The sequence below is a fragment of the Hemitrygon akajei genome, chromosome 8 (genome assembly GCF_048418815.1).
Source record: "Hemitrygon akajei chromosome 8, sHemAka1.3, whole genome shotgun sequence".
Taxonomy (NCBI): domain Eukaryota; kingdom Metazoa; phylum Chordata; class Chondrichthyes; order Myliobatiformes; family Dasyatidae; genus Hemitrygon; species Hemitrygon akajei.
The window spans coordinates 63,349,903-63,375,844 of NC_133131.1; the positions used below are offsets into that span (position 1 = coordinate 63,349,903).

At 48.1% G+C, this 25,942-nt stretch overlaps 1 protein-coding gene across 2 annotated transcripts in view; it reads left to right on the plus strand.

Annotated features, from left to right (window-relative positions):
* cfap45 (cilia and flagella associated protein 45) overlaps positions 1 to 25,323 on the plus strand; it is a 228,779-nt gene extending 203,456 nt beyond the window's left edge. For both annotated transcript variants that reach the window (XM_073053934.1, XM_073053935.1), the window contains exons 10-12: positions 13,967 to 14,160; positions 19,351 to 19,575; positions 22,769 to 25,323. In XM_073053934.1, the coding sequence (XP_072910035.1) occupies positions 13,967 to 14,160; positions 19,351 to 19,575; positions 22,769 to 22,835 (486 nt within the window). In that variant the 3' untranslated portion in view covers positions 22,836 to 25,323. The remainder of the gene's footprint in view (positions 1 to 13,966; positions 14,161 to 19,350; positions 19,576 to 22,768) is intronic.
* Positions 25,324 to 25,942: the final 619 nt, after the last annotated feature.

Consider the following 25,942-nt stretch of genomic DNA (forward strand, 5'->3'; position numbering starts at 1 on the left):
GACACCGGTCAGTGTAGATATCCCTGTGAGAGAGAGGGAGTGAGAGACACTGGTCAGTGTACAGATATCCCCCTGAGAGAGAGGGACTGAGAGACACCAGTCAGTGTAGATATCCTACTGAGAGAAAGAGATTGAGTGAAACCGGCAAGTGTACAGATATCTCCCTGAGAGAGAGGGATTGAGAGACACCAGTCAGTGTAGATATCTCTGTGAGAGAGAGGGAGTGAGAAACACTGGTCTATATATGGATATCCCTGTGAGAGAGAGAGGGACTGAGAGACACCGGTCAGTGTACAGATAACCCCACTGAGAGAAAGGGACTGAGTGAAAACAGCCAGTGTACAGATATCTCCCTGAGAGAGAGGGACTGAGAGACACTGGTCAGTGTACAGATAATCCCACTGAGAGAGAGGGACTGAGAGACACTGGTCAGTGTACAGATATCCCCCTGAAAGTGAGAGACTGCGAGACTCTGGTCAGTGTACTGATCTCTCCCTGAGAGAGAGGGACTGAGAGACACCGGTCAGTGTACAGATAATCCCACTGAGAGAGAGGGACTGAGAGACACTGCTCAGTGTACAGATATCCCCCTGAAAGTGAGACACTGAGAGACACTGGTCAGTGTACTGATCTCCCCCAGAGAGAGAGGGACTGAGAGACACCTGTCGGTGTAGATATCCTACTGAGAGAGAGAGGGACTGAGAAACACTGGTCTATATACGGATGTCCCTGTGTGTGAGAGAGGGACTGAGAGACACCGGTCAATGTAGATATCCCTGTGAGAGAGAGGGAGTGAGAGACACCGGTCAGTGTACAGATAATCCCACTGAGAGAAAGGGACTGAGAGACACTGGTCAGTGTACAGATCTCCCCCATAGAGAGAGGGACTGAGTGAAACCGGCCAGTGTACAGATATCTCACTGGGAGAGAGGGATTGAGAGACACCAGTCAGTGTAGATATCCTACTGAGAGAGAGAGGGACTGACAAACACTGGTCTATATACGGATATCCCTGTGTGTGAGAGAGGGACTGAGAGACACCGGTCAGTGTAGATATCCCTGTGAGAGAGAGGGAGTGAGAGACACTGGTCAGTGTACAGATAATCCCACTGAGAGAAAGGGACTGAGAGATACTGGTCAGTGTACAGATATCCCTGTGAGAGAGAGAGACTGAGAGACACCAGTCAGTGTAGATATCCTACTGAGAGAAAGAGACTGAGTGAAACCGGCAAGTGTACAGATATCTCCCTGAGAGAGAGGGATTGAGAGACACCAGTCAGTGTAGATATCTCTGTGAGAGAGAGGGAGTGAGAAACACTGGTCTATATATAGATATCCCTGTGAGAGAGAGAGGGACTGAGAGACACCGGTCAGTGTACAGATAACCCCACTGAGAGAAAGGGACTGAGTGAAAACAGCCAGTGTACAGATATCTCCCTGAGAGAGAGGGACTGAGAGACACTGGTCAGTGTACAGATAATCCCACTGAGAGAGAGGGACTGAGAGACACTGGTCAGTGTACAGATATCCCCCTGAAAGTGAGAGACTGCGAGACTCTGGTCAGTGTACTGATCTCTCCCTGAGAGAGAGGGACTGAGAGACACCGGTCAGTGTACAGATAATCCCACTGAGAGAGAGGGACTGAGAGACACTGCTCAGTGTACAGATATCCCCCTGAAAGTGAGACACTGAGAGACACTGGTCAGTGTACTGATCTCCCCCAGAGAGAGAGGGACTGAGAGACACCTGTCGGTGTAGATATCCTACTGAGAGAGAGAGGGACTGAGAAACACTGGTCTATATACGGATGTCCCTGTGTGTGAGAGAGGGACTGAGAGACACCGGTCAATGTAGATATCCCTGTGAGAGAGAGGGAGTGAGAGACACCGGTCAGTGTACAGATAATCCCACTGAGAGAAAGGGACTGAGAGACACTGGTCAGTGTACAGATCTCCCCCATAGAGAGAGGGACTGAGAGACACCAGTCAGTGTACAGATCTCCCCCTGAGAGAGAGGGACTGAGAGATACTGGTCGGTGTACAGATATCCCCCTGAAAGTGAGAGACTGAGAGACTCTGGTCAGTGTACTGATCTCCCCCTGAGAGAGAGGGACTGAGAGACACCGGTCAGTGTACTGATCTCTCCCTGAGAGAGAGCGGGACTGAGAGACACCAGTCAGTGTAGATATCCCCCTGAGAGAAAGGGACTGAGTGAAACTGGCCAGTGTACAGATATCCCCCTGAGAGAGAGGGACTGAGAGACACCGGTCAGTGTAGATTTCCCTGTGAGAGAGGGGCAGGGAGACACTGGTCAGTGTCGATATCACCCTGAGAGAGAGGGACTGAGAGACTGATCAGTGTACTGATATCCCCCAGAGAGATGGATTGAGAGTTACCAGTCAGTGTAGATATCCTACTGAGAGAGAGAGGGACTGAGAAACACTGGTCTATATACGGATATCCCTGTGTGTGAGAGAGGGACTGAGAGACACCGGTCAGTGTAGATATCCTTGTGAGAGAGAGGGAGTGAGAGACACTGGTCAGTGTACAGATAATCCCACTGAGAGAATGGGACAGTGAAACCTGCCAGTGTACAGATATCTCCCTGAGAGAGGGACTGAGAGGCACTGGTCAGTGTACAGATATCCCCCTGAAAGTGAGAGACTGAGAGACACTGGTCAGTGTACAGATATCCCCCTGAGAGTTGGGACTGAGAGATACTGGTCAGTGTACAGATATCCCTGTGAGAGAGAGGGACTTAGAGACACTGGTCAGTGTACAGATATCCCCCTGAGAGAGTGGGACTGAGAGACACCAGTCAGTGTAGATTTCCTACTGAGAGAAAGAGACTGAGTGAAACCGGCCAGTGTACAGATATCTCACTGGGAGAGAGGGATTGAGAGACACCAGTCAGTGTAGATATCCTACTGAGAGAGAGAGGGACTGACAAACACTGGTCTATATACGGATATCCCTGTGTGTGAGAGAGGGACTGAGAGACACCGGTCAGTGTAGATATCCCTGTGAGAGAGAGGGAGTGAGAGACACTGGTCAGTGTACAGATAATCCCACTGAGAGAAAGGGACTGAGTGAAACCTGCCAGTGTAAAGATATCTCCCTGAGAGAGGGACTGAGAGGCACTGGTCAGTGTACAGATATCCCTCTGAGAGAGAAGGACTGAGAGATACTGGTCAGTGTACAGATATCCCTGTGAGAGAGAGAGACTGAGAGACACAGGTCAGTGTAGATATCCTACTGAGAGAAAGAGACTGAGTGAAACCGGCCAGTGTACAGATATCTCTGTGAGAGAGAGGGAGTGAGAAACACTGGTCTATATATGGATATCCCTGTGTGAGAGCGAGGGACTGAGAGACACCGGTCAGTGTACAGGTATCCCCCTGAGAGAGAGGGACTGTGAGATACCGGTCAGTGTACAGATATCCTCCTGAGAGAGAGGGAGTGAGAGACACCGGCCAGTGTACAGATATCCCTATGAGAGAGAGGGACTGAGAGACACTGGTCAGTGTACAGATATCCTCCTGAGAGAGAGGGAGTGAGAGGCACCGGTCGGTGTACAGATCGCTCCCTGAGAGAGAAGGACTGAGAGACACTGGTCAGTGTACAGATAACCCACTGAGAGAGAGGGACTGAGAGAAACCGGTCAGTGTAGATGTCCCTGTGAGAGAGGGGCAGAGAGACACTGGTCAGTGTCGATATCACCCTGAGAGAGAGGGACTGAGAGACTGATCAGTGTACAGATAGCCCCCTGAGAGAGAGGGATTAAGAGATACCAGTCAGTGTAGATATCCTACTGAGAGAGAGAGGGACTGAGTGAAACCGGCCAGTGTACAGATATCCCCCAGAGAGAGAGGGGCAGAGAAACACTGGTCAGTGTACAGATCGCTCCCTGAGAGAAAAGGACTGAGAGACACTGGTCAGTGTACAGATAACCCACTGAGAGAGAGGGACTGAGAGACACCGGTCAGTGTAGATATCCCTGTGAGAGAGACGGAGTGAGAGACACCAGTCTGTGTACAGATATCCCCCTGATAGAGAGGGAGTGAGAGGCACCGGTCGGTGTACAGATCACTCCCTGAGAGAGAAGGACTGAGAGACACTGGTCAGTGTACAGATAACCCACTGAGAGAGAGGGACTGAGAGAAACCGGTCAGTGTAGATTTCCCTGTGAGAGAGGGGCAGAGAGACACTGGTCAGTGTCTATATCACCCTGAGAGAGAGGGACTGAGAGACTGATCAGTGTACAGATATCCCCCTGAGAGAGAGGGACTGAGAGACACCAGTCAGTGTAGATATCCTACTGAGAGAAAGAGACTGAGTGAAACCGGCAAGTGTACAGATATCTCCCTGAGAGAGAGGGATTGAGAGACACCAGTCAGTGTAGATATCTCTGTGAGAGAGAGGGAGTGAGAAACACTGGTCTATATATGGATATCCCTGTGAGAGAGAGAGGGACTGAGAGACACCGGTCAGTGTACAGATAACCCCACTGAGAGAAAGGGACTGAGTGAAAACAGCCAGTGTACAGATATCTCCCTGAGAGAGAGGGACTGAGAGACACTGGTCAGTGTACAGATAATCCCACTGAGAGAGAGGGACTGAGAGACACTGGTCAGTGTACAGATATCCCCCTGAAAGTGAGAGACTGCGAGACTCTGGTCAGTGTACTGATCTCTCCCTGAGAGAGAGGGACTGAGAGACACCGGTCAGTGTACAGATAATCCCACTGAGAGAGAGGGACTGAGAGACACTGCTCAGTGTACAGATATCCCCCTGAAAGTGAGACACTGAGAGACACTGGTCAGTGTACTGATCTCCCCCAGAGAGAGAGGGACTGAGAGACACCTGTCGGTGTAGATATCCTACTGAGAGAGAGAGGGACTGAGAAACACTGGTCTATATACGGATGTCCCTGTGTGTGAGAGAGGGACTGAGAGACACCGGTCAATGTAGATATCCCTGTGAGAGAGAGGGAGTGAGAGACACCGGTCAGTGTACAGATAATCCCACTGAGAGAAAGGGACTGAGAGACACTGGTCAGTGTACAGATCTCCCCCATAGAGAGAGGGACTGAGAGACACCAGTCAGTGTACAGATCTCCCCCTGAGAGAGAGGGACTGAGAGATACTGGTCGGTGTACAGATATCCCCCTGAAAGTGAGAGACTGAGAGACTCTGGTCAGTGTACTGATCTCCCCCTGAGAGAGAGGGACTGAGAGACACCGGTCAGTGTACTGATCTCTCCCTGAGAGAGAGGGACTGAGAGACACCAGTCAGTGTAGATATCCCCCTGAGAGAAAGGGACTGAGTGAAACTGGCCAGTGTACAGATATCCCCCTGAGAGAGAGGGACTGAGAGACACCGGTCAGTGTAGATTTCCCTGTGAGAGAGGGGCAGGGAGACACTGGTCAGTGTCGATATCACCCTGAGAGAGAGGGACTGAGAGACTGATCAGTGTACTGATATCCCCCAGAGAGATGGATTGAGAGTTACCAGTCAGTGTAGATATCCTACTGAGAGAGAGAGAGGGACTGAGAAACACTGGTCTATATACGGATATCCCTGTGTGTGAGAGAGGGACTGAGAGACACCGGTCAGTGTAGATATCCTTGTGAGAGAGAGGGAGTGAGAGACACTGGTCAGTGTACAGATAATCCCACTGAGAGAATGGGACAGTGAAACCTGCCAGTGTACAGATATCTCCCTGAGAGAGGGACTGAGAGGCACTGGTCAGTGTACAGATATCCCCCTGAAAGTGAGAGACTGAGAGACACTGGTCAGTGTACAGATATCCCCCTGAGAGTTGGGACTGAGAGATACTGGTCAGTGTACAGATATCCCTGTGAGAGAGAGGGACTGAGAGACACTGGTCAGTGTACAGATATCCCCCTGAGAGAGAGGGACTGAGAGACACCAGTCAGTGTAGATTTCCTACTGAGAGAAAGAGACTGAGTGAAACCGGCCAGTGTACAGATATCTCACTGGGAGAGAGGGATTGAGAGACACCAGTCAGTGTAGATATCCTACTGAGAGAGAGAGGGACTGACAAACACTGGTCTATATACGGATATCCCTGTGTGTGAGAGAGGGACTGAGAGACACCGGTCAGTGTAGATATCCCTGTGAGAGAGAGGGAGTGAGAGACACTGGTCAGTGTACAGATAATCCCACTGAGAGAAAGGGACTGAGTGAAACCTGCCAGTGTAAAGATATCTCCCTGAGAGAGGGACTGAGAGGCACTGGTCAGTGTACAGATATCCCTCTGAGAGAGAAGGACTGAGAGATACTGGTCAGTGTACAGATATCCCTGTGAGAGAGAGAGACTGAGAGACACAGGTCAGTGTAGATATCCTACTGAGAGAAAGAGACTGAGTGAAACCGGCCAGTGTACAGATATCTCTGTGAGAGAGAGGGAGTGAGAAACACTGGTCTATATATGGATATCCCTGTGTGAGAGCGAGGGACTGAGAGAAACCGGTCAGTGTACAGATATCCCCCTGAGAGAGAGGGACTGACAGACACCGGTCAGTGTACAGGTATCCCCCTGAGAGAGAGGGACTGTGAGACTGATCAGTGTACAGATATCCTCCTGAGAGAGAGGGAGTGAGAGACACCGGCCAGTGTACAGATATCCCTGTGAGAGAGAGGGACTGAGAGACACTGGTCAGTGTACAGATATCCTCCTGAGAGAGAGGGAGTGAGAGGCACCGGTCGGTGTACAGATCGCTCCCTGAGAGAGAAGGACTGAGAGACACTGGTCAGTGTACAGATAACCCACTGAGAGAGAGGGACTGAGAGACACCGGTCAGTGTAGATATCCCTGTGAGAGAGACGGAGTGAGAGACACCAGTCTGTGTACAGATATCCCCCTGATAGAGAGGGAGTGAGAGGCACCGGTCGGTGTACAGATCACTCCCTGAGAGAGAAGGACTGAGAGACACTGGTCAGTGTACAGATAACCCACTGAGAGAGAGGGACTGAGAGAAACCGGTCAGTGTAGATTTCCCTGTGAGAGAGGGGCAGAGAGACACTGGTCAGTGTCGATATCACCCTGAGAGAGAGGGACTGAGAGACTGATCAGTGTACAGATATCCCCCTGAGAGAGAGGGACTGAGAGACACCAGTCAGTGTAGATATCCTACTGAGAGAAAGAGACTGAGTGAAACCGGCAAGTGTACAGATATCTCCCTGAGAGAGAGGGATTGAGAGACACCAGTCAGTGTAGATATCTCTGTGAGAGAGAGGGAGTGAGAAACACTGGTCTATATATGGATATCCCTGTGAGAGAGAGAGGGACTGAGAGACACCGGTCAGTGTACAGATAACCCCACTGAGAGAAAGGGACTGAGTGAAAACAGCCAGTGTACAGATATCTCCCTGAGAGAGAGGGACTGAGAGACACTGGTCAGTGTACAGATAATCCCACTGAGAGAGAGGGACTGAGAGACACTGGTCAGTGTACAGATATCCCCCTGAAAGTGAGAGACTGCGAGACTCTGGTCAGTGTACTGATCTCTCCCTGAGAGAGAGGGACTGAGAGACACCGGTCAGTGTACAGATAATCCCACTGAGAGAGAGGGACTGAGAGACACTGCTCAGTGTACAGATATCCCCCTGAAAGTGAGACACTGAGAGACACTGGTCAGTGTACTGATCTCCCCCAGAGAGAGAGGGACTGAGAGACACCTGTCGGTGTAGATATCCTACTGAGAGAGAGAGGGACTGAGAAACACTGGTCTATATACGGATGTCCCTGTGTGTGAGAGAGGGACTGAGAGACACCGGTCAATGTAGATATCCCTGTGAGAGAGAGGGAGTGAGAGACACCGGTCAGTGTACAGATAATCCCACTGAGAGAAAGGGACTGAGAGACACTGGTCAGTGTACAGATCTCCCCCATAGAGAGAGGGACTGAGAGACACCAGTCAGTGTACAGATCTCCCCCTGAGAGAGAGGGACTGAGAGATACTGGTCGGTGTACAGATATCCCCCTGAAAGTGAGAGACTGAGAGACTCTGGTCAGTGTACTGATCTCCCCCTGAGAGAGAGGGACTGAGAGACACCGGTCAGTGTACTGATCTCTCCCTGAGAGAGAGGGACTGAGAGACACCAGTCAGTGTAGATATCCCCCTGAGAGAAAGGGACTGAGTGAAACTGGCCAGTGTACAGATATCCCCCTGAGAGAGAGGGACTGAGAGACACCGGTCAGTGTAGATTTCCCTGTGAGAGAGGGGCAGGGAGACACTGGTCAGTGTCGATATCACCCTGAGAGAGAGGGACTGAGAGACTGATCAGTGTACTGATATCCCCCAGAGAGATGGATTGAGAGTTACCAGTCAGTGTAGATATCCTACTGAGAGAGAGAGGGACTGAGAAACACTGGTCTATATACGGATATCCCTGTGTGTGAGAGAGGGACTGAGAGACACCGGTCAGTGTAGATATCCTTGTGAGAGAGAGGGAGTGAGAGACACTGGTCAGTGTACAGATAATCCCACTGAGAGAATGGGACAGTGAAACCTGCCAGTGTACAGATATCTCCCTGAGAGAGGGACTGAGAGGCACTGGTCAGTGTACAGATATCCCCCTGAAAGTGAGAGACTGAGAGACACTGGTCAGTGTACAGATATCCCCCTGAGAGTTGGGACTGAGAGATACTGGTCAGTGTACAGATATCCCTGTGAGAGAGAGGGACTGAGAGACACTGGTCAGTGTACAGATATCCCCCTGAGAGAGAGGGACTGAGAGACACCAGTCAGTGTAGATTTCCTACTGAGAGAAAGAGACTGAGTGAAACCGGCCAGTGTACAGATATCTCACTGGGAGAGAGGGATTGAGAGACACCAGTCAGTGTAGATATCCTACTGAGAGAGAGAGGGACTGACAAACACTGGTCTATATACGGATATCCCTGTGTGTGAGAGAGGGACTGAGAGACACCGGTCAGTGTAGATATCCCTGTGAGAGAGAGGGAGTGAGAGACACTGGTCAGTGTACAGATAATCCCACTGAGAGAAAGGGACTGAGTGAAACCTGCCAGTGTAAAGATATCTCCCTGAGAGAGGGACTGAGAGGCACTGGTCAGTGTACAGATATCCCTCTGAGAGAGAAGGACTGAGAGATACTGGTCAGTGTACAGATATCCCTGTGAGAGAGAGAGACTGAGAGACACAGGTCAGTGTAGATATCCTACTGAGAGAAAGAGACTGAGTGAAACCGGCCAGTGTACAGATATCTCTGTGAGAGAGAGGGAGTGAGAAACACTGGTCTATATATGGATATCCCTGTGTGAGAGCGAGGGACTGAGAGAAACCGGTCAGTGTACAGATATCCCCCTGAGAGAGAGGGACTGACAGACACCGGTCAGTGTACAGGTATCCCCCTGAGAGAGAGGGACTGTGAGACTGATCAGTGTACAGATATCCTCCTGAGAGAGAGGGAGTGAGAGACACCGGCCAGTGTACAGATATCCCTGTGAGAGAGAGGGACTGAGAGACACTGGTCAGTGTACAGATATCCTCCTGAGAGAGAGGGAGTGAGAGGCACCGGTCGGTGTACAGATCGCTCCCTGAGAGAGAAGGACTGAGAGACACTGGTCAGTGTACAGATAACCCACTGAGAGAGAGGGACTGAGAGACACCGGTCAGTGTAGATATCCCTGTGAGAGAGACGGAGTGAGAGACACCAGTCTGTGTACAGATATCCCCCTGATAGAGAGGGAGTGAGAGGCACCGGTCGGTGTACAGATCACTCCCTGAGAGAGAAGGACTGAGAGACACTGGTCAGTGTACAGATAACCCACTGAGAGAGAGGGACTGAGAGAAACCGGTCAGTGTAGATTTCCCTGTGAGAGAGGGGCAGAGAGACACTGGTCAGTGTCGATATCACCCTGAGAGAGAGGGACTGAGAGACTGATCAGTGTACAGATATCCCCCTGAGAGAGAGGGACTGAGAGACACCAGTCAGTGTAGATATCCTACTGAGAGAAAGAGACTGAGTGAAACCGGCAAGTGTACAGATATCTCCCTGAGAGAGAGGGATTGAGAGACACCAGTCAGTGTAGATATCTCTGTGAGAGAGAGGGAGTGAGAAACACTGGTCTATATATGGATATCCCTGTGAGAGAGAGAGGGACTGAGAGACACCGGTCAGTGTACAGATAACCCCACTGAGAGAAAGGGACTGAGTGAAAACAGCCAGTGTACAGATATCTCCCTGAGAGAGAGGGACTGAGAGACACTGGTCAGTGTACAGATAATCCCACTGAGAGAGAGGGACTGAGAGACACTGGTCAGTGTACAGATATCCCCCTGAAAGTGAGAGACTGCGAGACTCTGGTCAGTGTACTGATCTCTCCCTGAGAGAGAGGGACTGAGAGACACCGGTCAGTGTACAGATAATCCCACTGAGAGAGAGGGACTGAGAGACACTGCTCAGTGTACAGATATCCCCCTGAAAGTGAGACACTGAGAGACACTGGTCAGTGTACTGATCTCCCCCAGAGAGAGAGGGACTGAGAGACACCTGTCGGTGTAGATATCCTACTGAGAGAGAGAGGGACTGAGAAACACTGGTCTATATACGGATGTCCCTGTGTGTGAGAGAGGGACTGAGAGACACCGGTCAATGTAGATATCCCTGTGAGAGAGAGGGAGTGAGAGACACCGGTCAGTGTACAGATAATCCCACTGAGAGAAAGGGACTGAGAGACACTGGTCAGTGTACAGATCTCCCCCATAGAGAGAGGGACTGAGAGACACCAGTCAGTGTACAGATCTCCCCCTGAGAGAGAGGGACTGAGAGATACTGGTCGGTGTACAGATATCCCCCTGAAAGTGAGAGACTGAGAGACTCTGGTCAGTGTACTGATCTCCCCCTGAGAGAGAGGGACTGAGAGACACCGGTCAGTGTACTGATCTCTCCCTGAGAGAGAGGGACTGAGAGACACCAGTCAGTGTAGATATCCCCCTGAGAGAAAGGGACTGAGTGAAACTGGCCAGTGTACAGATATCCCCCTGAGAGAGAGGGACTGAGAGACACCGGTCAGTGTAGATTTCCCTGTGAGAGAGGGGCAGGGAGACACTGGTCAGTGTCGATATCACCCTGAGAGAGAGGGACTGAGAGACTGATCAGTGTACTGATATCCCCCAGAGAGATGGATTGAGAGTTACCAGTCAGTGTAGATATCCTACTGAGAGAGAGAGGGACTGAGAAACACTGGTCTATATACGGATATCCCTGTGTGTGAGAGAGGGACTGAGAGACACCGGTCAGTGTAGATATCCTTGTGAGAGAGAGGGAGTGAGAGACACTGGTCAGTGTACAGATAATCCCACTGAGAGAATGGGACAGTGAAACCTGCCAGTGTACAGATATCTCCCTGAGAGAGGGACTGAGAGGCACTGGTCAGTGTACAGATATCCCCCTGAAAGTGAGAGACTGAGAGACACTGGTCAGTGTACAGATATCCCCCTGAGAGTTGGGACTGAGAGATACTGGTCAGTGTACAGATATCCCTGTGAGAGAGAGGGACTGAGAGACACTGGTCAGTGTACAGATATCCCCCTGAGAGAGAGGGACTGAGAGACACCAGTCAGTGTAGATTTCCTACTGAGAGAAAGAGACTGAGTGAAACCGGCCAGTGTACAGATATCTCACTGGGAGAGAGGGATTGAGAGACACCAGTCAGTGTAGATATCCTACTGAGAGAGAGAGGGACTGACAAACACTGGTCTATATACGGATATCCCTGTGTGTGAGAGAGGGACTGAGAGACACCGGTCAGTGTAGATATCCCTGTGAGAGAGAGGGAGTGAGAGACACTGGTCAGTGTACAGATAATCCCACTGAGAGAAAGGGACTGAGTGAAACCTGCCAGTGTAAAGATATCTCCCTGAGAGAGGGACTGAGAGGCACTGGTCAGTGTACAGATATCCCTCTGAGAGAGAAGGACTGAGAGATACTGGTCAGTGTACAGATATCCCTGTGAGAGAGAGAGACTGAGAGACACAGGTCAGTGTAGATATCCTACTGAGAGAAAGAGACTGAGTGAAACCGGCCAGTGTACAGATATCTCTGTGAGAGAGAGGGAGTGAGAAACACTGGTCTATATATGGATATCCCTGTGTGAGAGCGAGGGACTGAGAGACACCGGTCAGTGTACAGATATCCCCCTGAGAGAGAGGGACTGACAGACACCGGTCAGTGTACAGGTATCCCCCTGAGAGAGAGGGACTGTGAGATACCGGTCAGTGTACAGATATCCTCCTGAGAGAGAGGGAGTGAGAGACACCGGCCAGTGTACAGATATCCCTGTGAGAGAGAGGGACTGAGAGACACTGGTCAGTGTACAGATATCCTCCTGAGAGAGAGGGAGTGAGAGGCACCGGTCGGTGTACAGATCGCTCCCTGAGAGAGAAGGACTGAGAGACACTGGTCAGTGTACAGATAACCCACTGAGAGAGAGGGACTGAGAGAAACCGGTCAGTGTAGATGTCCCTGTGAGAGAGGGGCAGAGAGACACTGGTCAGTGTCGATATCACCCTGAGAGAGAGGGACTGAGAGACTGATCAGTGTACAGATAGCCCCCTGAGAGAGAGGGATTTAGAGATACCAGTCAGTGTAGATATCCTACTGAGAGAGAGAGGGACTGAGTGAAACCGGCCAGTGTACAGATATCCCCCAGAGAGAGAGGGGCAGAGAAACACTGGTCAGTGTACAGATCGCTCCCTGAGAGAAAAGGACTGAGAGACACTGGTCAGTGTACAGATAACCCACTGAGAGAGAGGGACTGACAGACACTGGCCAGTGTAGATATCCCTGTGAGAGAGACGGAGTGAGAGACACCAGTCTGTGTACAGATATCCCCCTGATAGAGGGGGACTGAGAGACACCGGTCAGTTTAGATATCCCTGTGAGAGAGAGGGAGTGAGTGAAACTGGCCAGTGTACAGATAACTCCCTGAGAGGGAGGGACTGAGAGACACTGGTCAGTGTATAGATCTCCCCCTGAGAGAGAGGGACTGAGAGACACCAGTCAGTGTAGATATCCTACTGAGAGAAAGGGACTGTGTGAAACTGGCCAGTGTGCAGATATCCCCCTGAGAGAGAGGGACTGAGAGACACCGGTCAGTGTAGATTTCCCGGTGAGAGAGGGGCAGAAAGACACTGGTCAGTATCGATATCACCCTGAGAGGGAGGGTCTGAGAGACTGATCAGTGTACAGATATCCCCCTGAGAGAGAGGGATTGAGAGATACCAGTCAGTGTAGATATCCTACTGAGAGAGAGATGGACTGAGAGACACCGGTCAGTGTAGATATCCCTGTGAGAGAGAGGGAGTGAGTGACACTGGTCAGTGTACAGATAATCCCACTGAGAGAAGGGGACTGAGTGAAACCAGCCAGTGTACAGATATCTCCCTGAGAGAGGGACTGAGAGGCACTGGACAGTGTGCAGATTTCCCTCTGAGAGAGAAGGACTGAGACATACTGGTCGGTGTACAGATCTCCACCAGAGAGAGAGGGACTGAGAGACACCAGTCAATGTACAGATCTCCCCCTGAGAGAGAGAGGGACTGAGAGACACCGGTCAGTGTAGATATCCCTGTGAGAGAGAGGGAGTGAGAGACACCAGTCAGTGTACAGATCTCCCCCTGAGAGAGAGGGATTGAGAGACACCAGTCAGTGTAGATATCCTACTGAGAGAGAGAGGGACTGAGAAACACTGGTCAGTGTACAGATATCCCCGTGAGACAGAGAGAGAGGGAGACGGAGAGGGAGAATATCCGACTGAATGAGAGAGACTGAGAGACACCAGTCTGTGTACAGATATCTCCCTGAGAGAGAGAGGGACCAAGATACAGCAGTTGATGTATACACTCTACAACCTGAAAGGAGAGAAATGAAGCTCTCAACTCCTTCTTCATTTTATAAAGTGTCTGTCTTGCATAGGATGAACTTCGCGCCAAGCGAAGCCAGGAGGCGGCAGAGCGTGAGTGGCGGCGCAAAGAATTGGAGGACGAGCAGAAGAAGGCCAAACTGAATGAGGAGCTGAAGAAATCCCGCATAAGCCAAATCCAACAGAAGCAGCATTTCCTGGCTGTGCAGGCCACTAAGGAACGGCAGGAGTTCGAGAGAGTGCTCAGGTAAGGAACCCATATTCTTCCTTGCCCAGCTGCACAGTGTGGCTCAAACCATTCCTGCAGTCTGGCTTCAGGTTGGGGAGACAACACTCATTTTCCCTTCTCTTTGACTCAGGTGCCCAAAATTGGCTTCAAAGTTCTACAGTGCCATTGTTTGTGACAACGTTGTACTGTTTGTCACGTTATACTGTGATATTGATGTTTGTCACAATGTTGTATTGTGAGATTGTTTGTTACAACGTTGGACTGTGAGATTGTCACGTTGTACTGTGATATTGTTTGACACATTGCACTATGATATTGCTTCTCACAACGTTGTACTGTGGTACTGTGTGTCACATTGTACTGTGATATTGTTTGTCACAGCGTTGGACTGTCAGATTGTTTGTCAATAGTCTTATGCCAGCAGGGTAGACACTGTCCTTGAGCCTGATGGTACATAATTTTAGGCTTTTGTATCTTCTTCCCAATGAGAGCGGAGAGTCTAAGAGCAAGAAAGTAATGTTGCAGTTATTTAAAACTTGGTTTAGGTTGCACTTGGAGCATTGTGTGCAATTCTGGTCACCCCATTACAGGAAAGATGTGGAAGCTTGGGAAAGGATACACAAGAGGTTTAGCAGGATGTCGCCCAAATTAGAGGGAATGAACTATAAAGAGAGGTTGGACAATGTAGGTTTGTTTCCTCTGGAGCAGTGGAGGCTGAGGGGTGATCTGACAGAGGTTTATTTAAAATTTGGAGGAGTATAGATAGGTTAGATAGAGTCATCGTCTCTGGTTGGAAATATCAAGTTCTAGAGGGGCAGGTGTGCATTTAAGGTGATCGGTGAGATTCGGGACAAAGAGGGAGATGCCTGGAAGGGGCTGCCAGAGGGAGAGATGGAAGCTGATATAATTGTGGTGTTTAAGGTTTTCCAACAGATGCAAGGATGTGTAGGAAATGAAACATTGCATCAGAAGAGAGTTAGTTTCATGTGGCATCGGGTTCAGTGGAGGCATTGTAAGCTGAAGAGCCTCTTTTATGTTCCTGCAGTGTGGCGGCCAGTATTGCGCACATCCCTCTGTCCCTCTGTTTCATACCCTGGTTCCTGTCTGCAAGGGGCCATTAGCCGTTCCTTGAGCAACAGCATTACAGCACTGCCTTCACTGCCCCATGCACCACCGGCACCAGCCTACCCGCCTATACAGTGCCAATAAAATGTACTCACCCCCCCTTGGAAGTTTTCATATTTTATTGTTTGACAGCACTGAATCCATAGTGGATTTAATTTGACTTTCTTTAACACTGATCAACAGAAAAAGACTTTCATGTCAGAGTGAAAACAGATCTCTACAAAGTGATCTAAATTCATTATATATATAAAAAGAAGTCATTGATTGAATGAGTATTCATCTCCTTGAAGTCAGTATTAGATGCATCTTTGGCAGCAACTACAGCCTTGTGGACAGGTCTCTAACAGCTTTGCACATCTGGATACTGCAATTTTTCCCCATTCCCCTTTACAAAACTGCTCACGCTCTGTCAGATTGCATGGGGATCATGAGTGAACAACCACAAATTCTCAATTGGATTGAGGTCTGGACTCTGACTTGGCTACTCCAGCATATTAACTTTCTTGTTTATAAGCCATTCCTGTGTAGCTTTGGCTTTATACTTTGGGTCATTGTCTTGATGGAAAACAAATTTCCCAAGTCGCTGTTCTCTTGCAGACTGCATTAGTTTTTCCTCCAGGATTTCCCTGTATTTTGCTGCATTCATGTTACCCCCTACCTTCACAAGCCTTCCAGGGCCTGCTGCAGTGAAGCATCCCCACAGCACGATGCAGCCACCACCTTGCTTCACGGTAGGGATGATGTGTGGAATTTGGCTTACGCTAAACATAACATTTAGTCTGATGGCAAAAAGCTCAATTTTGGTTTCATCAAACCAAACCACCTTCTTCCAGTTGACTTCAGTCTCCCACATGTTTTCTGGCAAACTCTAGCCAGGATTTCATGAGAATCCTTTTCAATAGTGGCTTTCTCTTTGCCACTCTCCCACAAAGCTGCAACTGGTGAATCACCCGGGCAACAGTTGTTGTATGCCCAGTCTCTCCCATCTCAGCCACTGAAGCTTGTAACTCCTCCAGAGCTGTCGTAGGTCTCTTGGTGGCCTCCGTCACTAGTCCCCTTCTTGCACAGTCACTCAGTTTTTGAGGACAGCCTGTTCTGGGAAGATTTACGGCTGTACCATATTCTTTCCATTTCTTGACAATTGACTTAACTGTACTCCAAGGGATGTTCAGTGAATTGGAAAATTTTCTTGTATCCATCTCCTGACACGTACTTTTCAATAACTTTTTTGTGGTGTTGCTTGGAGTATTTTTTTGTTTTCATGCACCAGCAGTTGGACCTTCCATATACAGGAGTACTTTTACTACATTCAGTTGAAACACCTTGACTACTACACTACTACACACGGTGATCTCCATTTAACTAATTTTGTGACTTCCAAAACCGGTTGGCTGCACCAGTGATGATTTGGTGTGTCGTATTAAAGGGGGTCAATACTTATTTTGTGTTTTATATTTGTAATGAATTTCGATCACTTTGTAGAGATCTGTTTTCACTTTGACACAGAAGAGTCTCTTCCTGTTGATCAGTGCTAAAAAAGCCGAATTAAATCCACTGTGATTCAATGTTGTAAAACAATAAAACATGAAAACTTCCAAGGAAGGTGAATACTTTTCATATGCACTGTTTAGAGAAAGGTGCTGGAAACAGGCCAGTAACATCATGAAGGATCACACCTACCCTGCTCATGGACTGTTTGTCCTACTCCCTTCAATGAGGACGCTATGTAGCATCCACACCAGGACCACCAGACTCAAAAACAGTGACTTTCCCCAAGCAGTCAGGCTGATCAGCACCTGCACCCACTAACTCCACCACTACTTTATTATTTCCCATCAGTCAGTCACCTGATGTACAGTCTAGTGTCACTTTATGGACATAAAATCAATTTTGTACAGTATATATTATCTTATGTATTTATACTTATTGTGGTTTTTATTATTAATTGTATTGTTTATCTTGTGTTTTTTTTGTGCTGCATCAGATCTGAAATAATAATTAGTTTGTTCTTCTTACAGTTGTGTACAGGAAATGACATTAAACAATCTTGAATCATGAATAGGACAGGGTGTCCTTCACTACAGCTCTGCTGTTACCCACGGCCAAATGTTTGTCCATCTCTCACCCTCCACCCGACTGAGTGGTGCCCGAGCTGAGCCTTAGAATTCTGTCTACAGCAGCACAGAGACAGTCTCTGCCCACCCAGTGCCACCCCTACTTCAGGTGTCGAGGTTGCTTCCTCTCCTACAGATGCTGCTTAACCCACTGAATTCCTCCAGAAAATATTTGTTTGTTTTTCCAGATTCCAGCATCTGCAGTCTCTTGTGTCTCAGCATCTCTGCATCAGGTACCTCCAGGGAAAACTGGGATGAAGAAGCCCAGTCCAAAATTCAGGTGTACCATGCACTAGCCCAGGCCCCTCTCCATGAACCACAACTGTAACCGCAAACATCCCCTGCACCCTGCCCCATTTCTGTAATGTCTTTCTGTTTGTACACCTCTCCCTGTCTCCATAACCCCCTCTGGCCACTACATCCCTCTCCATCTCTGTAGCTCCCCTACACTGCTTTCTATCTCTGCCACCCCTACACTCCTCCCTATCCCTGTCCCTCCCATCCTTCACGTCTCTGTAACCTCCTCCAGCCTTAACCCTGTAATCCCCCTTCCAGCTCTTCCTCTGAAGGGAAGTTGCCACCAGAGATGGAGCCTGTGTATGTGGGGTTTCTGTCTGTGCCTTGCGCTCAGCTGTCCTGAACCTGTGCCGGTATTGGAGCTGCATTGCGGCGATGCTCATCAGTGTTTGTCTCAGCCTCAGGAAGCCGTGCCTGTCTGGCTGGGAACTAGCGTGCCACTTACCGTACCTACTTACTGAGTGTGTTTGTTATTTTTATTTTTAATTGGAGATGCAGCGTGGAACAGGTGCCCGCAGGCCAACGAGTAACCCACCAATTTAATCCTACCCTAGGGACAATTAGGACAATTTATAATCACCACCTAACCTACTATCCAGTACGTCTTTGGATGTGGGACAAGACCAGAGCACCCGAAAAACCCATGCAGTCACAATCTACTTATAGATAGCGCCGGAATTGAACTCTGCACTCCAATGCCCCGAGCTGCGATTGCGTCATGCTACCGCAATGCAAAAATAAGGCCGTTCAGCTCATCAAGTGCACAGCAGAGCAATCCTCTCAGTCCCATCTTCCATTCTTTTACACACCACCTCCCTTATGTGACCACCAACTCACCTGTTTGTCAACATGTTAAAGCACCAGTAATGTTGGAGGAAACCAGGTGGTCACACAGAGAGCATTTAAACTCCATAAAGACCACACCTAAGGTTAGGATTGAATCCAGGTTACTAGAGCTGCGACTCAGTGGTGGTATCTGTTCCACCAGTACTCCGCTCTGCTGGGTGTGGAGTTAGTGAGTGACTTCTCAATAAGAGCTACCCAACTCATTCATTCCTTCTCCTCCCTTCTCTCCCTGCCCTTCCCTTTTCCCCCTATGCTCCATTTTCCCACTCTTTTCCTTTCATCCACCTCCCCTTCCCTTTTCCCACTCCTCTCCCTCCCGATCTCGTGTCACCCTACCCACCTCTTTCCCACTCTAACTCCACTTCCACTCCACACCACCTTCCTCATCCTTTCCTATCCCAATCCTCCCTTACACTTTCCCATTCCCTTCCTCCACCTCTTTCCCCCTCCTTCCCATCCTGCTTCACCCCCATCCACCCATCTTCTTCACTCTGTAACCCCACTTCCCTTTCCCACCCTCTCTCTTTACCCCCTCACTCCTCTCCTACCTCTCCTCACCCCTCTTCATCCCCTAAACACCCCTGCCCACTGCCTTCTCCACTCCTCTGCCCACACCCCTCTCACCCCTCAACTCTCTCTCCCCTTCTGCTCTACCCTCCTCCTCTCTCTCCCCTCACACTCCCTAACATCCTCTCTGACCCTTCGCTATACATTTTTCCTTTATTTCTGTTTGTACCCCTCTGCCACTCTCTCTCTCTCTCTCTCTCTCTCTTTCTCTCTCTCTCTCCCTCTCTCTCCCTCTCTCTCCCCCTCTCTCCCCCTGCAGAGTGCAAAAGGAGCAGATGGCAAAGGAGCAGCAGGAGGAGGAGGACCGGAGACAGGGCCGGACCAGGTACGCCAGTGACCTGCGGCATCAGATCCGGGAGAAGGAGCAGAAGCAGATTGCCGAGAAAGCCACTTTCTTCGAGGAAGGCAGGCGGTTGAAGGAGGAGGCCCAGCAGCGCCGGCTCCGCCTCGACCAGATCAAGAGGAAGAAGCTGCAGGAGCTCAGGTCAGCCTTGTGGAGGTGTGAGGGGAGGCAGGGTCCAGAGGGAAGGGTCAGTTCACTGAGATTGTCTACAGTGAATGGGAATGGGATAGCCGACTATAATCAAGTGTTTGAGATACTGCATGATGCCGCCTCCAAACAGTCTATCCTGAAGCATTTCAAATCACACTCGGGTACTTCAACCAGGCTTATTTGAAGAAAACCCCGCCCAATTACCATCAGCATATAATCTGTAGTACCAGAGGTTCCTACACACTAGGAACATAGGAACATAGAAAACCTACAGTACAATACAGGCCCTTCGGCCCATAATGCTGTGTCAAACATGTACTTACTTTAGAAATTACCTAGGGTTACTCATAGCCCTCTATTTTTCTAAGCTCCATATACCTATCCAGGGGTCTCTTAAAAGACCCTATTGTATCCACCTCCACCACCATTGTTGGCAATCCATTCCACACACTCGCCACTCTCTGCATAAAAAACATAACTCTATACCTACTTCCAAGCACCTTAAAACTGCGCCCTCTTGTGCTAGCCATTTCAGCCCTGGTGAAAAGACAATCCACACGATCAATGCCTCTCATCATCTTGTACACCTCTATCAGGTCACCTCTCATCCTTCGTCACTCCAAGGAACGTTCAGTATTTCTTATCTCTGTATAACTAGTCTACGGTTATACTGACATAGGAAATACTGACCGTTCCATGCTAGACTGGATTTTGGTAAATCTGATCACTTGGCTGTCCTTCAGCTTCCTGCACACAGGCAGAGGCTAAAGAGTAAAACTCTGGAGATTAGCACAACAAAGGGTGGTCATGGGAGGTAGAGGAGTGGCTAAGAGATTGCTTCGAGTCAGTGGGCTGAGCCATGTTCAAGGACTCAGCTGTGGAACAGGATGAATACACCATGATCGTCACAGATTTTGAGTGTGTCCCCACAAAATCACTCAGAGTCTTTCCCAACCAGAAGCCCTGGATGAACCGTGAGATCTACAGTCTGCTGAGGGCCAGATTGGACACGTTCACAGCTGGTGACCACGAAAGTTACAGGAGCTCTAAGTGCAATTTGCGGAAAGTAATCTCATGGGTGAAGTGGCAATTCTAGACTAAACGAAGAATGCTCGACAGTTGTGGCAGGGCTCGGATACCATCACTGCTTATTACGTTAAATCAAGCGACATAGGCGACAACAGGGCTTCTCTCCAGATGAAATCAATGTCTTCTATGCTCACTTTGTCCTTCAAAACTGGGAGGAATTATCACAAACTTCCACAGACCCAAATGATCCTGTGATCTCTGAGGCCAATATGTGAGCAGCCTTCAGGAGGGGGATTCACAAAAAGCATCTTGCTCAGACAGGGTAGCTGGCCAAGTACTAAAGACCTGTGCTGATCAGCTGTTTGGAGTGTTCACTGAGATCTTTAAACTCTCATTTCGATAGTCTGAGGTACCCACCTGCTTCTAACAGGGTTCGATTATATCAGTGCCTAAGAAGGTAACCTGCCTCAGTGATTATTGTCCAGTAGCACTTACATCCACTGTGATGAAGTGCTTTGAGAGGTTTGTGTTGAAATATATCAGCTCGTGCCAGAGAAGTAACTTGAATCTGCTCCAATTTGCCTACCGGAGCAACAGGTCCACAGCAGATGCCATCGCATTGGCTCTTCACTCAGTCCTGGAACATCTGGACAGCAGAATTACATATATCAGAATGTCTTTTATCGACTACAGCTCAGCATTCAATACCAACGTCCACTGGAAACTAATCAATAACTTCAAGGCCTTGGCCTCAGTACCTTTTTGTGCAATTTCCTCTCTTGAAGACCCATCAGTTCAGATTGGCAAAATCTGCTCCACAATTTCCATTAGCACAGGTGCACCAGAAAGCTGAGTGCTTAGCCCCCTGCTCTACTCGCTTTATACTAATGACTGTGTGGCTAAGCACAACTCCAATGCCATATTCAAGTTTGCTGATGACATCGCAGTTGATAGCTGCATCAAAGGGTGGTGACAAATCAGCATCTAGGAGGGAGATTGAAAATCTGGCTGAATGGCGTCATAACAATAACCTCTTATTCAATGTCAGCAAGACCAAGGAGCTGATTATCAACTAGGAGGAGGAGGCCTACTCTGATCAGAGGTGGAGAGGGTCAGCAAATTTAAATTCCTCAGTGTTACCATTTTGGTGAATATGTCCTGGCCTCAGCACGTAAGTGCAATTATGTAGAAAGCATAAGATTAAGAATGCCATCTTAAACTTTGACAAACTTCTGTAGATGTGTGGTGGAGAGTATATTAACTGGCTGCATCACAGCCTGGTATGGAAACGCCAATGCCGGTGAACGTAAAATCTTCCAAAAAGTAGTGGATATAGCTTCGTCCATAACATCTACACAAAGTGCTGTCGCAGGAAAGCAACATTCCTCAGTGACTCACAATCCAGGACTTGCTCTCTTCTCATTGCTGCCATTAGGAAGAAGGTACAGGAGCTTCAGGACTCGCATCACCAGGTTCAGGAACAGTTAATACCCCTCAATCAACAGGCTCCTGAACCAAAGGGAATAGCTTCATTCAAATTCACTTGCCCTATCATTGAAACGTTCCCACAACCTATGCATTCACTTTCAAGGACTCTTCATCTCATGTTCTTGATTTTTCTTGCTTACAGTATTTATTTACCATGGTAATTGCTTTATATACTTGCACAGTTTGCTGTCTTTTGCATACTGGTTGAATGTCCAAGTTGGTGTGATTTGTCACTGTTTCTTCTATAGTTATTATTTGATTTTAGATTTATTGAGTATGCCTGCAAGAAAATGAATCTCAGTGTTGTATATGGTGATATATTTGTACTTTGATAATACATTTTCTGTGAACTTTGAACATTTGGGAGTGAATGGGAGAGAGTTGATCAGCAGTGGAAAGAGTAAGCTGTTTCAGGTTCCTGGCTGTCAGTATCTGCAGTCTCTGCTCTCCAAGAGTGGGTTCATTGTGAACTGTTTCCTCTCACAGTCCAAAAACATACTGCTTGTAGATCATCGTGAATTCTCCTGTGGTTAGGCGAGGGTTAAGTAGGTGGGTTGCTGGGCCTGTTCTGTGCTGTACAGTATCACTAAATAAATAAATACTAAAATTTTCTTTATTCTTTATTCCTTTCTCTCTGACTACTCCCACCCCCCATATTCTTGTACAGATCCGTCGGACTCCCAGAGAAATATTGTCATCAAATCGAGCGTCGCTTGGAGGCCATTTCAGCTTAGAGACTCCTCTCTGTGGGACCAAGATTTTAAATGCATCTTTATGTCAAATTTATAAAGATTAGATTAACTATCTTTGTGTCAATGCCCTTTGTAATGTCCCAACAAAACCTACTGTACTTCCACTTGTTTAAGAAGCCTCATCTTGCACTTCAAGCATTCCATCCTCTCAGAGTAGAGTCCATGTTTCAGGCTGAGACCCTTCAGGATGGGAAAGGAGCCAGATAAGAAAGTATGTGAAGGAGTACAAAGCTGGCACATGATAGGAGAAACAAGAGGTAATTTGCAGATGCTGCAGCACACATACAATGCCGGAGGGACTCCAGGCCAGGCAACATCTATGGAAAAGAGCACAGTCTTGCCAAAGGGCATCAGCCCGAAACGTTGACTGTATTCATTTCCATCGACACTGCCTGGTCTGCTGAGCTCCTCTTGTATTTTGTGTGTGTTATGTGATAGGAGAGATCAGTTGAGGGGGAGGTTAGGTGTGGAGGATGCAGTAAGAAGCTGGGAGGGGATAGGTGGGAGAGGTGAAGGGCTGAAGAGAAGGAATCTGATCAGAAAGGACAGTGAAGTATTGGAGAAAGGGAAGGAGGAGTGGATCAGAGGGAGGTGATGTAGCCTAGTGTATCTTTCAAGCTCTTTCAACACGTCATTAATGATTGCATTGGTGCTGGCTCCCTGCTCCCTGAGATTTCCAGCATCTTCAGAATCTCTGTGTTCCTGAGTCACTGAAACTTCAACAAGAAGCTTCCAGTAAACAATATAACCTCACACCCTCACCCCATCTGTACCAGCCACTGACATTAACACTAAATCGACAGTCAAATTCAAGTCTCTAACCCACTACACCCATCCCTCCTGATTATTCCTTGGTCAAGGACACACAGGGAGCTGGTGCCTATCCAGGACAAAGCAGCCAGCTTCATCACCACCCTATCCGCCACCATCAACACCCAATCTCTCATATTGTGGCCTTGCACTTTCTCTTGATCGACAACACCATCTTTCACTGCTTTCTTTTTGATACCCAAGTGTTGTTATAAGACCACAAGATGTAGAAGCAGAATTAGACCATCTGGCCCATCAGGTCTGCTCTGCTATTCAATCATGGCTAATCTTTTTTAAAATCTCCTCTTCAACCCCAGATCCCGGCCTTCTCCCCGTAACCTTTGATGCCATGTCCAATGAAAAACCTGTCAATCTCTTCCTTAAATATATCCAACAACTGGGCCTCTACAGCTGCCTGTGGTAATAAATTCCACAAATTCACCACGCTCTGGCTAAAGAAATTTCTCCACATCTCTGTTTTGAAAGGGTGCTCCTTCATCCTGAGGCTGTGGCCCCTTGTCTTAGACTCTCCCACAACAGGAAACATCCTTTCCACATCTACTCTGTCCAGGCCTTTCAACATTTGAAAGACTTCAATGAGATCTACCCCTCCATCCTTCTGAACTCCAGCGAGTACAGACCCAGAGCCATCAAATGTTCCTCATATGATAACCCTTTCATTCCTGGAATCATCCTTGTGAACATCCTCTGGACCCTCTCCAATCCTAGCACATCTTTTCTAAGATGAGGGGCCCAAAACTGTTCACAATATTCAAGGTGAGGCCTCACCAGTGCCTTATAAAGCCTCAGCATCACATCCCTGCTCTATACCTCTTGAACTGAATGCTAACATGGCATTTGCCTCCTCACCACCAACTCAACCTGCAAGTTAACCTTCAGTGTATTTTCTGCACAAGGACTCCCAAGTCCCTCTGCTTCTCAGATTCTTGGATTTCTCCCCATTTAGAAAATAGCCCGCACATTTATTTCTACTACCAAAGTGCATGACCATGCATTTTCTAACATTGCATTTCATTTGCCACTTTCTTGCCATTCTCCTCATCTATCCTGCAGCCTTCCTGTTTCCTCAACACTACCTGCCCCTCCACCAATCTTTGTATCATCTGCAAACTTGGCAACAAAACCATCTATTCCATTATCTAAATCATTTATGTACAGCATAAAAAGAAGTGGTGTCAACATCGAACCCTGTGGAACACCACTAGTCACTGGCAGCCAACCAGAAAAGAACCCTTTTATACCCACTTGGCCTCCTACCAATCAACCAATGCTGTAACTGTAGTGTTCTCATACAGGTGTAGGAACTCTGAACTAAACACTGAGGTAAACCGTAGTCAATGAAGGCAGGATCGCAGTAAGATTAACCATTTACTGTTCACTCTTCCACATTAACGTATGGTGAAAACTGTTGATAAAACAATACAAAATACATACAGTATTTTTTTCCTTCTTGGCATCACATTTACATCATAAATACTTGTAAAAGTAAAACTACAACAAACTATATTACATTAAAGTACAACATACAGTCAGAATCTACCTACACCATCAACAACTTTAAATACACTTCACACAAACTATCCAGTAACGCTTTCAATAGCACAAGAAAATAAACTTTATTAACTGTCATTACTTTTAACAGCATCAGCGTTAGCATTTTTACTTCAACATATCGATTATCTTATGAACTTATGGCGTTGCTTCTATGATGTTTCTTAGTGCGTAGAATGAAAACTTTTCTCGTGCTGATCCTGCACACACAAGCCCCCGCCTTCCAGTTTCTCCAAACTGGTATTTACCCACAAGACGCGGCGAAACCAGGTGTGACGTCATCGCATGCTGCGATACAACACAGACAATGAATTTACTTTCAACAACCTTAACTTTAACTAGAAAATAATTACAAATGAATTATTAAAGCGAAAATGTAATAAAGCTAACCAAATGCCTTATGGACAACACATTCCCCTCCTGACCTTCGTAAGGTCACTATGAACATGATACAAAACTTCAGTCTTTAGGTAGAAGTAGAACGACTTCTGCAACTGGTCTTTGGTAAGTTTTCACATCATCTTGGTCAGAAGTTTTCAACTCACCCTTCCTGACATGTCCATCCCTACCAGGGAATGTGGCAGTGATTCTGGCCATTGGCCAGCAGTTGCAGGTGATCTGCTTGTCCCTGAGCAGGACTATATCTCCAAATTGAAGATTCCTGGGAGGTTCTGTCCACTTCTGTCCGTGTTACAACAAATGTAGAA